The 16565-nt window shown below is 37.6% G+C and overlaps 1 protein-coding gene across 2 annotated transcripts in view; it reads left to right on the top strand.

The window, feature by feature from the left end:
• SOS1 (SOS Ras/Rac guanine nucleotide exchange factor 1) overlaps positions 1-16565 on the top strand; it is a 164094-nt gene that overhangs the window by 69421 nt on the left and 78108 nt on the right. For both annotated transcript variants that reach the window (XM_031655088.1, XM_031655087.1), the window contains exons 2-3: positions 5326-5451; positions 14751-14882. In XM_031655088.1, the coding sequence (XP_031510948.1) occupies positions 5326-5451; positions 14751-14882 (258 nt within the window). The remainder of the gene's footprint in view (positions 1-5325; positions 5452-14750; positions 14883-16565) is intronic.

Below are 16565 nucleotides of genomic sequence, written 5' to 3'. Positions count from 1 at the left end.
GACGATTTTAAGATGTGAGAAAGGTTAATGTCCAGAAGCTAAGAAGTGCGGTTGGCATCATGCCTTATTTTCTGTTTAAGCCAACTGATGATTTGTTTGATTTATTTAATAGTTCTTCTTTGGATATTAGTAACCACCAATAAATAAAACTGAATATGAATTTCCAAAGCTTTGCTTATACAAAGTGCCAAACTTAATCAACATTTGAATTATATGTGCTAGAATTATAAGCAATATCACATTGTTGTTTTTAACCATTGCATTTTCACCGTTGTGGCTATATACAACTCTATATAATTAACATCTGTTTTAGTTCTAACTGTTTTTGTATGGTGAATGGTTTCTGCTTTAAAGGCTTATGCTCCTGAAATCAGCCAAACACAACCAGACTCTCTAGTCTTACCATCACACCTTTTCAGTTTTAATTACAAGAAAGAAATATTTTATTCCCCTCACCTCTATAACACAGAAGCCTTGAGTATCCCCTGAATTGTCAGGGGTTTAGAGTGAAAAGGAGAAAATTATAAGTATATAAAGCCCTGCCCAGTTGGAACATCACTGTCCAAAAGAGGAAATAGACAAGAGAACATGTAATTATAAGTCAACATGATAAACCCAATAACAGAAATGTGGTACATAGTACAGGGATTAACCCAGGGAAGAGTATAAGGACCATATGAGCAGGGATTATGTTTGATTCATATCTGTATATCCAGCACCTAACAAAGAGTCTGGTATTTAATAGATTCAACAAATCAGTTAAATGAATGAGATTAATTCTGCCTTAAAGATAAGAAACAAGGAAGTCTTCCTAAATGGGGTGTAATCTGGGTTTTGAAATTCAAATAGCTTAGAAGAAGAGGACAAGGAAAAAAAATTGAAAAAAAAAAAAAAAAAAAGCCAAATAGGCAGATAAAAAAAGTTAAGAAAATGAATGACAGGCATGGGGAACAGTGTGAGTGAAACTGCATGCCATGTTTTAGCAAACTGCAAATAGTTCAGATTGCATCAGCATAAAGTGTAAATTGAAGAGCAGCTGGAAATGGAGCTATATTAGTGAAGAATTATATACAAGGGCTTCTTTGAAAAACAATGAACTTTACAAAAAAACTTAATCATACTTTCTTGAATACTTTCTAAAACATGTTTCGGGATGTCTAGACCCTTTCTTCAAAGGCCTTTGATATTTTTAAAAGGTAATTAGAATTATTAAAGAAATATTTTCGTTTTAACATTTATTATCTTCTCTAACATTTGAGATTTATGTCAGATTTTTAATATTTTATATAACTTATAAACATTGCGGTCCTTTGTGTAACCAATGATGATTTTCCCTTTTCAAATTAAAAAGATTTATAGGACTGTATTTGCATTTATGACGTGAGATAGATGTGTATTAAATAGTATGACAACATACTTCAAGCCAAGTTTTATACGGAAGCCCACTATGTAAGTAGATATGGTCCATGGGCATCCACTCCCTACACTTATGGGTCTACTAGGGTACTCTGCAGATTCCTCCAGGTTCAACAGTCAAGGGTTTAGTGGAAAGAGCCAAGAGGCCTGGGTTCAGTATTTACAGTTAGTGACTGGATTGTGGGTGTCTCCTTTTTCTTTCTCATTGTCTAAATAGAGGGACTGTCTGGGTGCAGTGGCTCACGCCTGTAATCCCAGCACTTTGGGAGGTCAAAGTGGGCAGATCACTTGAGGTCAGGGGTTCGAGACCAGCCTGGCCAACATGGTAAAACCCTGTCTCTACTAAAAATACTAAAAAAAAATTAGCCCAGCGTGGTGGCAGGCACCTGTAATCCTAGCTATTTGGGAGGCTGAGGCAGGAGAATTGCTTGAACCCGGGAGGTGGAGGTTGCAGTGAGCCAAGGTCGCACCACTGCACTCCAGTCTGGGCGACAGCAAGACTCTGTCTCAAATAAATAAATACAGTAAATAGAGGGACTTAGTTAAATGACTTCTAAAGTCCCTTTTAACTCTAAGTCTGTGGTTTTATAAATCTGTAGCTATAGTTTATGTGATGCTGGGGCTTTGAACTGGAATGTAACCCCCCAATTATAGCTACATTTTCCAGGACTACATCTAAGTGAAATCAGGAGCAGTCTATATTGTGTTTTTCTAAAAAACTTAAGTTGTTCTTTTTTTCATGTTAAATTTAAGATTTTGGTAGAATAGGTGGAACTATCTCACAGGTAATTTGAAGTTTGGGTCTAAAACTGAGGAGAGAAATCAGGACTAGGGATAGATTTGGGGTTATCCATACAGGTGACTGTTAAACGTGGAAGTAAATGAGGTTATTTAGGGGGCAGAAGAGAAGGGAGTGAACAATCAAGAGTAGAAGGGGTGGAGGAATGGAGGAAGATATGGAACTCTACAAGGACATGGAAAAGGAATAAGAAAGTAGGGAAGAAATTGAATAGAGTATGTCCTAGTACTAAGGAAAGAGTTTTCAGAAATGAAAGGAACTTGACTGAGAGAACCAGATAGAAATAGCCCACCATGCGGTGTTAGCATTCACTGCCAAATGAAGATGTTGGTCATTAAGATAAAGGTTATCTGAAAAGACAGTTTAAGCCATTGGGGGCATGCAAATTGGTGTACAAAAAGAAAACTTTTGCAAGTTCCAGGTTTTTTTTTTTTTAAAGGTCATGCTAAGTATTGAAGAGGAATAAGTTTATATGGTTTGATACCTACACACATTAATCAGAGTGTGGTGGTATGGTGAATGGAGAGCACAGAACTCAGAATTATGAATTCTGGGTTCTAGTACACACTCTCTATTATTTTAACTGTGCAACCATCCAGTCACCTAACAGGGTGGAGATACTTGTAAACAGATAAATTATAATCAAATTGCTAATTGTTGTACTCAATATGATCAGAACTTCTTGGGCAAATGATTTAAGCCTTCTGGGTTTCTTCACCTGTAAAATTAAATTGTTAAGAAAAATTTGTTTTAGGCCAGACACAAGGTCTCATTCCTGTAATCCTAGCACTTTGGAAGGCCAAGGCAGGTGGATTACCTAAGGTCGGGAGTTTGAGACCAGTCTAGCCAACGTGGTGAAACCCCGTCTCCACTAAAAATACAGAAATTGGCCGGGCGTGGTGGCAGGTCCCTGTAATCCCAGCTACTAGGGAGGCAGAGACAGGAGAATTGCTTGAACCCAGGAGGTGGAGGTTGCAGTGAGCTGAGATCACGCCACTGCACTCCAGCCTGGGTGGCAGGGTGAGACCCTGTCTCAAAAAAATAATAAATAAATAAATTTTGTTTTAAAGCTCGTAATCTATGTAGTACCTCTTAATGCAGTTCTGGATTGTTACAATGCTGTTTGCCTTTAAAATGTGTATGAATGCATACATATATATGTATACATATATGTACCGCTGTCGCCCAGGCTGGAGTGCAGTGGCCGGATCTCAGCTCACTGCAAGCTCCGCCTCCCGGGTTTGCGCCATTCTCCTGCCTCAGCCTCCGGAGTAGCTGGGACTACAGGCGCCTGCCACCTCGCCCGGCTATTTTTTTGTGTTTTTTAGTAGAGACGGGGTTTCACCGTGTTAGCCAGAATGGTCTCGATCTCCTGACCTCGTGATCCGCCCATCTCGGCCTCCCAAAGTGCTGGGATTACAGGCTTGAGCCACTGTGCCCGGCCATATATGTACTTTTTAAGAATTATTATATAGGATATTATCTTTTATTGTTGTTTTGAGACAGGGTCTCCCTCTGTTGGCCAGGCTGGAGTACAGTGGTGTAATCATAGCTCACTGCAGCCCTGGCATCCTGGATTTAAGCGATCCTTCCACCTCAGCCTCTGGAGTAGGTGGGGACTACTACAGGCATGTGCCAGCCTACTGGGCTTTTTTTTTTTTTTTGGTAGAGACAGGTTTTCCCTGTGTTGCCTAGGCTGGTCCTGAACTCCTGGCCTTAACTGTTCCTCATTGGTCAGCCTCAAAGTGTTAGGATTACAGGCATTAGCCACCACTCCCAGTCTAGTACACTGTTTATAAAATTTTCCCTGTACACTGAGGCTGTCACACCCTCTCAGTTATTGAAGTGTAGTAGGACAGGCCATATTGTGTGCTCTGAGCCAGTGAGTACTGTGCACTTTCATCCAGTAAGTGCCCTACCCACTTGTTGGAGAGTTGAGCATGTTTTGGAACATGTTAGTGTTTCTCTCCTGGTACTGTCTTTTCTTGCCATTTATTTAGTAAGGAACAAAGGGATGCAAGTAAAGACTATCATGCTGTTTATTAGCATGCAAGCTTTACAGAGGCCACTGGCCTGAGATTCATCTGAAGAAATGGTCAAGGCTGCTTTCCAGTGTGGACTCTTAAGTAAAACTTTTAATTTAAAAAAAAAAATTAAAGAAATGATTGAGAAGAAAGAAGGTAAAGATTATTAGCCCACCAATATTCCTAAAGTATAGACAGTCACAAATTTTGTGTCCTTTGATATAGGGTGACTTTGTGTTCACAAATATTATTTAAATTTTTCAAGCTTGTAATATACGTGCCCTGCATAGTCCTTGCTGCCATAGATACACCGGCGAACTTGATGAGACATGCTCTTCCTGGATTTTATCATTTATTAGGAATGGTAAAATTAAACAACAGTCAGAGGCCCATAGGAGTTCAGTTTTGCCCAAGCAGAATGTTGAATAAATGTTCTAACTGGTTCCTGGCAAAAATCATATAAACTGTATCTTTTATCATCACCTCGGCCTCTCCCTTTCCCCATTTCTGCAATGTATTGTAACCACAGTATGAGAAAAAACATGCTGAAATTATTTAGTTAGGTAAACTGGATCTCCAGGAACATATAACTTTGTGACTGGGAAAAAGGGTTGAGAACTCCTGACTTCTAGGTCAGTATCATTCAAATATGTGCTTGCAAGCCAGACCACATTTTTAAGTACAAACCCACTTTTTTTTTTTTTTTTTTTTTTTTTTTTTTGAGACACAGTCTTGCTCTATCGCCCAGGCTGGAGTGCAGTGGCACGATCTTGGCTCACTGCAGCCTCTGCCTCCTGGGTTCCAGCAATTCTCCTGCTTCAGCCTCTTGGATAGCTGGGATTACAGGCGCACGCCACCATACCTGGGTAGTTTTTGTATTTTTAGTGGAGATGGAGGTTCACCATGTTGGCCAGGCTGGTCCCAAACTCCTGACCTCAGGTGATCTGTCCGCCTCAGTCTCCCAGAGTGCTGGGATTACAGGCATGAGCCACCATGCCCGGCCACAAACCTGCATTTTTTAAAGTTTTAAAAATTTGTTTAATGATATGGAACCCACATTTTAATTACTTTGCTTTTTGTTTATAGGTCCAGGGGCAAGTTCATCCTACTCTCGAGTCTAATGATGATGCTCTTCAGTATGTTGAAGAATTAATTTTGCAATTATTAAATATGCTATGCCAAGCTCAGCCCCGAAGTGCTTCAGATGTAGAGGTATGACAAATGTTGTCTTGTATTTACTTTATATGTAATTTGTGTGTTGGCTGTAATGTCAGTGAAGGGGGAAAGAATTTGCTCCATATATATATATGGTATATAAGAAAATGCAGCCTGGATTTTACTCTTTACAGGTTGAGTATCCCTTATCCAGAATGCTTGGGAACAGAAGTGTTTTAGATTTTGAGGTTTTTTTTTTTTTTTTTGATTTTTGGAATATTTGCTGTATACTTACTGGTTGAGCATCCCAAATCCAAAAACCCAAACTCTGAAGTGTTCCAGTGAGCATCATGTCAGCGTCTAGAAGTTTTTTGTTTTTTGTTTTTTGTTTTTTTTTTGAGACGGAGTCTCGCTCGGTCGCCCAGGCTGGAGTGCTGTGGCCGGATCTCAGCTCACTGCAAGCTCCGCCTCCCGGGTTCCCGCCATTCTCCTGCCTCAGCCTCCCGAGTAGCTGGGACTACAGGCGCCCGCCACCTCGCCCGGCTAGTTTTTTGTATTTTTTAGTAGAGACGGGGTTTCACCGTGTTAGCCAGGATGGTCTCGATCTCCTGACCTCGTGATCCGCCCGTCTCGGCCTCCCAAAGTGCTGGGATTACAGGCTTGAGCCACCGCGCCCGGCCGCGTCTAGAAGTTTTGAATTTTGGCCTGATGTGGTGGCTCAAGCCTGTAATCCGAGCACTTTGGGAGGCCAAAGCGGAAGGATCACTTGAGCCCAGGAGTTTGAGACCAGCCTGGGAAACAAAGTGAGACCCCCATCTCTAAAAAAAAATTTGTTTTTAATTAGCTAGGCATGGTGGCATGTGCCAGTCTGTAGTCCCAGCTACTCAGGAGGCTGAGACACAAAGGATCACTTGAGCCCAGGAGATGGAAGCTCCAGTAAGCCCTGAATGAAAGAGTGGAACCCTGTCTCAAAAAAAAAAAAAACTAAAAGTTTCAGATTTTGGATTTTTGGATTAGGGATAATCAGCCTGTATTGCATATATGATAGTTTGTATATATTCCAGCTGTCAAACTATTCATTTTTTGTTTGTAAGCTAAATCGAACAATTTCTTTTTTTTTTTTTTTTTTTTTTTTTTTTGAGACGGAGTCTCGCGCTGTGTCACCCAGGCTGGAGTGCAGTGGCGCGTTCTCGGCTCACTGCAAGCTCCGCCTCCCAGGTTCAGGCCATTCTCCTGCCTCAGCCTCCGAGTAGCTGGGACTACAGGCGCCCGCCACCACGCCCGGCTAGTTTTTTTTTTTTTGTATTTTTAGTAGAGACGGGGTTTCACCATGTTAGCCAGGATGGTCTCGATCTCCTGACCTCGTGATCCGCCCGCCTCGGCCTCCCAAAGTGCTGGGATTACAGGCTTGAGCACCGCGCCCGGCCTGAACAATTTCTTGATGATAGAATGATATACCCATACTTTTAGGAGTGGCATATGTCCAAGCATTTCTTTTATTAAAGCCAGCTAACATTCCAAAAACATTTCTATTAGTGTTTTGATCTTCAGTTGTTACATGTATTTTAAGTTGTAAGTGAATTATTTCCTAGCAATTGAGAGAGAGGGAATCATCTAAACACCTAGGAAGAAGGTTCTGTAATCTCTTAAAAAGATGATATGGCCCCTGTCTTTTTAGGGCTTATGATTTAATGGAGATACAGATAGATATGTAGTCAGTAACATAATGTGATATTCTATGAGTAAAGAGTATATGGGAAACCATGAAAGGGGCAACTGATAGAGGCTTTGGGGTTTAGGATAGCTTCCAAGAAGAAGATATATCTAAACTGAGTTCAGAAGGAGTCGAAAGTTGGAGAGAAGAAAAAGGTTTGAAGTACCAACTGTAGAAAATGGGAGATACAGCTAGAAATAGAAAGAGTTCTCTGGCAATGATGAAGGACCATTTGACTTTAATGACTTCAAGTGTACAGTAGTTCAAATCTTTGAGTTTCTGTGACTTTGCTTTTGCAGCACTCAAGTGTGAGCACAAAAAAAAGATAGTTGGACTGAATGGTGTTTCCTCATGGATGTATAGCAGCAGAACAGTAGGGCAAGGGAATTGTAAAAACTGGTAATAGCAGTGCTTTGCAACCTTTTCAGGACACAACACACATAGAATGTAATGTTTTTATGGCACACAGTGATTTGGTAGGAAGTAATCTCTAGCAACCTCAGGCCTTGTGCTGCTCCCCTGACGCTGAGGAATTGATAGACAGGCACATCCAATGAGAAACTGCTGAGAAGAGCATCACTGAATCAAAATTGGATAAGGAAAAAAGTGAAATGTGATAATAGCTGATTGGTTTGCTATATAGTATTATGCACTAGTCTGAATAGTTTCATGCTTTGTATTTCATTTAAACCTTGTAATAATCCCATCAAGATGGTATTGGTTTTTTCCCTACTAGAATGTAAGCTCCAGGGATTTTTTTTTTTTTTTTTACTTGTTCACTGTTGAATCACCAGCACCGAGAACAATATCTGGCACAGAGAAGACACTCAGAAATATAAGTTGAATGAATGAATGTGGAAACTGAAGCACAGAGAGGTTGAATAACCTGCCCAAGGTCATAGTTATTAAGTAGTGAAGCCAAGACTTTTAACCAGAAAGTCTAGCTTTTTGAGCATGCATTCTAATACCAGGTAGGAGAGGGCACATATAATGGAAAAACATGGAGAGAACAGGGTACTAGAGTTTTCAGTAAGGTCAGAGAACTGATAATATTAGGACATCTGAAAGAGATAAATAGAATAGATTGAGATGAGAGAAAGAGTTGTTTGAATGTAAGACTTCATTAAGTAACATAGTTACAAAGCAGGATGTGGCTAGACCAGGGGTGAAGGTCCCCAAGATGAGGTGTTTATGGAATTAAGAGGCCAGGGTATTTTGTGTGTCCCTAATGTAAACCATAAAGTTGGACAGAATGGTAGCAGGACTTTACATGAGAATGGAAGAGTGATGTTAATACCTCTTAATACCACCACAGTGGGGTTTAGGTTTCAACATGAATTTGGGAGGGGCACAAACATTTGGACCATAGCAAATGGTGTCTTATATTCTTTTATCAGGAAATAATTTTCCATTTTCCTCATTCACTAGGATTCAGTATTTCTTTAATACACTTATAAAAGTTTCTATTAAAATAACAAGGTTCCTAAATTTAGCAAGCCCTAAGTATGTTTTGTGATGAGTCATAAAATATTTTTCTTAGGTTTTGAGGGTCACATAAGAAAAATGTATTTAGAGGCTGGGCATAGTGGCCCACACCTGTAATCCCAGCACTTTGGAAGGCCGAAGCAGGCAGATAACCTAAGGTTGGGAGTTTGAGAACAGCCTGGCCAACATGGTGAAAACCCATCTCTACTAAAAGAAAAAATAAATACAAAAAATTAGCTGGGCGTGGTGGCAGGCACCTGTAATCCCAACTCCTCAAGAGGCTGAGGCAGGAGAACTGCTTGAACCTGGGAGGCAGAAGTTGCAGTGAGCCAAGATTGCACCATTGTGGGAGGCAGAAGTTGCAGTGAGCCAAGATTGCACCATTGTACTCCAGCCTGGGTGACAGAGCAAGATCCATCTCAAAAAAAAAAAAAAGAAAAAGAAAAAAATGTATTTTAAAAATAGATCAATCTGAATTAGCAGAATATACACATTTAAAAATCTTTCTAAAGAATACACTTCGTAATGGTTCTCAGAGGCTGTATTGATTGGAGAGAAAAGGAATTGGGGAAGATTCATTCAAAGAATACATATTTACAGTTAGGAGGAATAAGTTCAAGAGATCCTATTGTACAGCATGGTGACTATAGTTAATGATGGTATATTGTATTCTTGAAAATGCTAAGAGTGGATATTGATTGTTCTCACCACAAAAATAACTATGTGAGGTAATGCATTTGTTAATTAGCTAGATTTAGCCATTCCACAGTGTATATGTACTTCCAAGCATCATCATGTTGTACATGATATACATGTACAGTCAATGTAAGGAATAAATAAATTTGGCTGGTAATTTGGTGAAATTACAGGTTCGCACCTGTAATCCCAGCACTTTGGGAGGCCAACGTGGGCAGATTGCCTGAGCCCAAGAGTTCAGGACCAGCCTGGGCAATGTGGCAAAACCCTGTCTCTACTAAACATACAAAAAATTAGCTGGCTATGAGGGTACATGCCTGTGATCCCAGCCACCTGAGAGGTTGGGGTGGGAGGATTGCCTGAGCCCAGGAGGTTGATGCTGCAGTAAGCTGTGATCGTGCCATTGCACTCCTGACAGAGTGAGACTCTGTCTAAAAGGAAAAAAAAAGAAGTTTGAAAAAAAAATGTTTAAAAAATACACTTTGCTTTAAAGTATAAGCATAATTCAAAGTACGGTAGCAATTACTACTTAATTTGGTAGCTCCTAGGGGATATGTCTAAGAGTGATTTTTAGTTGCCCTATAGTTTTAGGAAAATAGGTGCTTCAAAAGTGCTTGAAAACAGATGGATTGTGCATACATATTTTGCTGATGGTAATTAAAAAGTTTTGGTAAATTGTACTACAGATTATCACAAATTGTATCATAGTCCAAATGAGTGGAATTTTGTTTTATTGATGTAGCCAGTAATCACTAATCTGTACTGCCAATATATTAGTATTTACTGTCAGGCAGTGTTGCAGATGAATAAGGGAGTAGAGTCGTGCCTCAGTTTCTGTGGGGGATTGGTTGCAGGCTGCTGCCTGAAGATACCAAAATCCATGGATGCTCAAGTCCCTTATATTAAATGGCATAGTATTTGCATATAACTAATGAACACCCTCCCATATGCTTTAAATCATCTCTAGAATACTTATACAATACCTAATACAAAGTAAATGTTGCCAAGTGTAGTGGCTTGCGCCTGTACTCCCACCTACTCAGGAGGCTGAGGTGGGAGGATCACTTGAGCCCAAGAGTTCAAGGCTACAGTAAGCTATGATCGTGCCAGTGCACTTCAGTCTGGGTGACAGAGTGAAACTCTAACTCTTAAAAAAAAAAAATCGAATTATATGTAAATAGTTATTACATTGTATTTTAAATTTTGTATTTTTAAAATTTTTTAAAAATATTTTTGATCTGCGGTTGGTTGAATCCACAGATGCAGAACCATGGATATGGAAGGCCCACTGTATTATATATATTTTAATGCTTTGGGAATGCAGAAGAAGGGTATATATTATTTGGCTCTGTTGATTCCAATTAATTCAAATGTTAAAAGATAGTATAAAAATTGCTCCAATCTGGTTTATTTTTCCCTCTTTTATAATAAGTATAATTTTGTGTATTTAAACTTTGAAAAAATAGAGGCAAAAGCTAATATTTTTTCCTGTGTTATGACCCTAGTAAAGTATATTCTCTAATTTCTTAGGTCTTGTCCTTTCATAATTCTACTTGTTCTTTACTTGACTAGACTGATTTCCTTTGTTATGCCTTCCCTTTCTGGTGTATACGTACCTATATTTAACCAGCTTTGATTTCTTAGGACACTGATACATTTTTCTTTTCCTCATTCATCTCAGGCTTTTTTTTTTTTTTTTTAACTCCTTTATCTTAGACTTTTTCTTGTCATTAGCCCTTCATCGTAAAATGTCAAATGTCTGATTTCTTTTTCCATTCATTTTTTTTCTTTAGCTTTTTTCCCTTGGAATCCTAAAGAGTCCTTGTAATTTCTTTCTTTCTTTTCTTTTCTTTTTTTTTTTTTTGTGAGACAGAGACTCGCTGTGTCACCCAGGCTGGAGTGCAGTGGTATGATCTCAGCTCACTGCAACTTCTGTCTCCCAGGTTCAAGCGATTATCGTGCCTCAGCCTCCTGAGTAGCTGGGACTGCAAGCGTGCACCACCATGCCTGGCTAATTTTTGTATTTTTAGTAAAGACAGGTTTTCACCATATTGGGCAGGCTGGTCTTGAACTCCTGACCTCAAGCAGTCCGCCCACCTCAGCCTCCCAAAGTGCTGGGATTACAGGCATGAGCCACCACACCCAGCCAAGTCCCTATAATTTGTAATAAGCTTTCCATTAACATTTAGATTCCCCAAATAATTTATCCATATTTTCTACCTTTCTAAACAAAAACAAATTTCTCCCACACATAAAAAAGTATATGGGGATCTGAATTTTTTTTAACTGAAGTACATATGTAGGAATTTATATAGGACCTAGAATATTTGTATTGGATTTGGTCAAGATTATCTTTTTAAACCTATTTTTTATGTAAAGGAAAAAACAGCGTTCTGCTAATAATAGAGGTGAATCTCAAACTTAGCTCTGTATCTCATTAATGTTTCCCAGAGGTACTAGATATTAATAAAGATAGAGTTTCTCATTTAATACAAATAAAATTATTAATCTTGAAATTAGGAGAGTAATAGTATTCTAATTCATGAATCTTTCATTGATCAGTCCTCCTTGGCCTTCTTTTTAAAAATACATGAAGGCCTGAGTGCAGTGGCTCATGTGTGTAATCCCAGCACTTTGGGAGGCCAAGGGAGAAGGATCACTTTGAGCTCAGGCGTTCCAAAGTAGCCTGGGCAACATAGCAAGATCTCATTTCTACTAAAAATAAAAAAATTAGCTGGACGTGGGGGCACATACATATAGTCCCAGCTACTTGGGAGGCGGAGGCAGGGGGGATCACTTAAGCCCAGGAGTTTGAGGCTCCAGTGAGCTATGATTGCATCATTGCACTCCAGCCTGGGTGATAGAGCAAGACCCTGTTCCCCCTCAAAATAAATAAAAAGTAAAGAAATATAAAATATTTGTGAAAGAAATTTTATTTTGCTATAAAATTATAAATTTGCCACTACAAGAAATAAAGTAATTCCTTCGGTTTGGCCTCTCCACATTCGAAACACCTTTTTTAAAAAAAAAAAAAAAAAACCCTATGAATTTTTCCCCATGCATTTTGACCCTTGGCATTATCTCCTAAGTATATATTTGGTAATTGGATTTCATTAATACCCTTGTAAGTAAGTTTAAAATGTGCTGTGCTTCATTATTACCACTTTGCCTTTTTAAAAATCATTTGAGATTTTCTTTCCTCTTCTTTACTTCCTCAAAACAATAAACTTGGAATGAGGTAGACGTAATTGATAATGGACGGGGGTTGCTGTTCTGTTTTTTCTTCTACCTCAACCCCTTCCTACAGTTAGTCTCTGTAATTCCACCACTGGTGATTTTTTTTTTCAAAGACATGTAAATCTATTTAGAATTAATTGTCAGGTTGAGTTCAACTTCTATCCTTTTCTATTGCTTTTTTTTTTTATTTTTACTTTTTTCTACTGCTTTTATATCTACACTGTGCACCAGTGTTTTTAGACTCCAGGTCATGGCCTGGAGTCATAAAATTACTTTAGTGCATTGCCCAACCTCATTTTAAAAAATGAAACAGGCCGGGCACAGTGGCTCACACCTATAATCCTAGCACTTTGGGAGGCTTAGGTGGGCGGATCACCTGAGGTCAGGAGTTCAAGACCAGCCTGGCCAACATGGGGAAACCCATCTCTACTAAAAATACAAAAATTAACTGGGCATGGTAGCACACGCCTGTAATCCCAGCTACTTGGGAGGCTGAGGCGGGAGAATCACTTGAACCTGGGAGTGGTGGTTGCAGTGAGCTGAGATTGCACCACTGCACTCCAGCCTGGGCAACAGAGCAAGACTCTGTCTCAAAATAAGTAAATATATAAATAAAAAACAGAATAGAAAATGCCAGTGTGCTACATATAATAAGGACAGGTTTGTTTTAGGAAACTTTGCTTCATTTGACTATGTGTGCAGTATTTTAGGGTATAATGTAAAAATGTGTTGAAAATTTATTCTTACTATGAGTTGGGATTTTAAAAAATGTTGGAAAGCCACAGGGTCATAGCATTATTAGGTTTGTACCATGGTTACACTTAGTTAATCATGGGTTAAACCCATGACTATAAACATTTTAACTGAAAACCATGTAAGTTAGTCCTGAATATCTTGTCATTTTTGGATTAGCAAGTCTGTAAAATAAACTTGGAAAAAAGAAAAGAATTCTTGTTTTGGATGTTCCCTTCTCTCCCTTTACCCCTTCCCTTTTCTCCTTTTTTACCTGCGATGCCTTCTCCATATTTGGACCTTTGTATTGCCTTTTACTGTATAAGGCTGGTGTCCTGGCAAATAGCTTTTCAACCAGACAGTTGAAAACGTTTGTAAACCCCATTTTTAACTATTATAATTTATTTCAATATGCTTCTAATTTGATTAATTAGAATTAAAATAACTTTATTTGGAAGCTGATTTAGCCTTGGACATAGATGAAGATAAGATTTATTAAAATTGAATGGATTACACCCCTCAATTTATACATTTGCTCTTAAGATTTCCAAGAATCATTGTGTTCTCCACCCTTCTCACCACCAAGGACATCACAGGGCATCACACTTTTTTTATTTTCCATTTTACTAGCAAATAATTAAAACTTTTTATTCAGATTTATAATTAGGGATGATGTTTAATTTCATCTAGTTTTTATATACTAGTTGAATACTCATTTATTCAAAACACGTGTAAAAGTTATGTAATAGCGACCTCTACTGGTTTTAGTTATGGTATCCTGCAAGTGAATTTTTAAAAGTTTTGAGAGGATGAAAGCGCCTTTTTGAAGTGAATTAGTTTAATAAGGAAGGAAATTCAACTGTGATAGTAACCTGAGTTCTTTCACTCTCAGTGGAAATTTTAACTAAAGAATTTCTGGAAATTAAATTGAAGTATTTTGTTAAAAATGAATGACTATGGGAGGACTTTAAAGAAATTACAGTGTATTAAAATTGCTGTCACCAATGCAAACTGTTGCTTTCCATGATTTGTAAATAGTTCTGAAGTGCCTTTGCATGGTGGATAAAGAATATTCATAGAGGTTTCCAATTGAAAAATGCTGCATGTAATTAGTACTGAAAGTAAGGACGAGTGAGAACTGGATTTAGATATTTACTTCTTGATCTTGGGTGTTGTTCCTTGAAATTTTAGACAAGTACTATTTAAGGTAGCTTCTACTCATTCTTGTAATTAGCTTTATCACAGTGAAGTTGAAATTCAGGATGTGATATTTCCCCTAGATAATAGAAAGAATGTTTAGTCTCTTATTGCCTAATTAAGGAACTAATACATTGACAATTACTGTTTTCTCTTAGTTTCAATATGTTTGTAATGTAAATTATACCACATGTGAAAAGCTCTACTTTTGGTATTCTTTGATTTTAAAAGTAAATTTTAAGTGAAGAGCACTATTTAATATATTTGCTTAGTTGTTGTTTTCCTATTTTCCAAGGAACGTGTTCAAAAAAGTTTCCCTCATCCAATTGATAAGTGGGCAATAGCTGATGCCCAATCAGCTATTGAAAAGAGGAAGCGAAGAAACCCTTTATCCCTCCCAGTAGAAAAAATCCATCCTTTATTAAAGGTAATGCTGAAATACTGCCTTCTTGCCTTTTAAGGGAAAAATAAAACCCACCATTTTTATACAATAAGAATATATTTTATGGATAATTGAGTCAACTTAAGAGTAAAATTCTCTCATTCTAAGTTTTCCAGAGATTTATGTGGTGGGAAGGGATGTTATGATAATAAGAAAATATAAACTGGGCAACATGATTTAAAGTAATTTCATATCAATAGTAATAAGCAAGTTGAGAGGACTAAGAAAGTTATTGTGGATTTTGTTTATCTCAGATGTAATTAGGACCACAAAGAGAATTTATAAAACTCCTCTTCTTGGTGAGACCTGTGTTCCTATAAATCCTTTTGATGTTAATACTTTGTGTAGAGACCTCTGTGAAAAGGCCATAAGGCTATGTGTAATCTCTGAACAAAAAGATCACCTAAACTCTCCAGTCCTATTTACCATGTAAATAAATAAGTCAGTTGAGTCTCTACGGAACTAATAGAAAAATTGCTGGAAGCTCAAATAATGCTATTTCTATTTTAGTTAATATAATGAACTACTGTTATCTCTCACAACAAAAATATAGGTATTATAATAAGTGAAAACTTAAATGCCAGCGATTTTGTACATACTATAATATGGACAAAATATTAATACTTGTATACATTGAGTTTTATTACTCAACAAAGTTGTTATTATCCATAGTTTGTAAATGAAGTGACAGAGGCAGAAAGTGATTAAGTAACTTCTAGGCCAAGTTCACAAGACTCTAAGTGATAGTGTCAGAAAGTTCAGGTTTGCTTGATGTTTTCCAAAATTTAAAGTTAAACACTTGAATGAGTTTAAGATTGTATTTTGCATTCAATTGTTTGAATAGAAATATCTGCCTTATGGAAAACTACTTCATCATTCTCTTCATGATTTTCATTGGCCATACATTGAATTGTATTCTAAGAGAATTAAATTGAGGTATATAAATACTATGTTAATAATCCTAGATTTTGAGTTTTATGTGCTAATTGTGAATATCATTTCAATTTATTTTAATACACCTTTATCATGATACATTTAATAGTTTTTATATACCCTAAAAGATAAATACAGCCTGTCTCCAGTTTGTAACAAACTTCTTATTTCAAAGTTGTTGTTTTTTTCCCTTAAATGAGTTGTTTGGAAAATAGATTTTGTTATTCTGTATGAACAGACCAGTCCCACAAAAGCCCATATTCTCTTTGAAGTCTAATACTAGGGCTATTTAACATTTTCTTAACAGCAGCCATTATTCAGTAGGACATAACATGAATTTTGTTTTCATAGAAATTGCCAGGGTTATACCAGGAATGTGCCCACTATAGTTTGGGGGAGCCCATCTTCCCTTGGTAAAGATAAAAGTATAAGCCTGGTAGAGATTCCTAGATACCAATAATATATTAACTCTCATTTTTTGTAAAAGAAAAAACTTGTTTGTTGTAGTTACTTCCAGGTATTCCGAATTAGGTAACAAGGAGCATTTACTCCCTTCTCCAAACTTGGGTCTTCCTTTATAGGTTAGGGATTATCTGTTTGTAATCTCTGCTGCTTAAGTATTTTACATCATTAGAGGTAATTTTGCCTTGCCTTGTCTTAGCTTATATTTTCAATAGTAATACATATATTATTCATTGTTGAACCACTTAAAATTAAATATTGTTGGTAAGCACA

The sequence above is a fragment of the Papio anubis genome, chromosome 14, assembly GCF_008728515.1.
Source record: "Papio anubis isolate 15944 chromosome 14, Panubis1.0, whole genome shotgun sequence".
NCBI lineage: Eukaryota > Metazoa > Chordata > Mammalia > Primates > Cercopithecidae > Papio > Papio anubis.
Note: the sequence above shows the minus strand (reverse complement) of the source record. Positions and strands in the feature narration are given on the sequence as shown.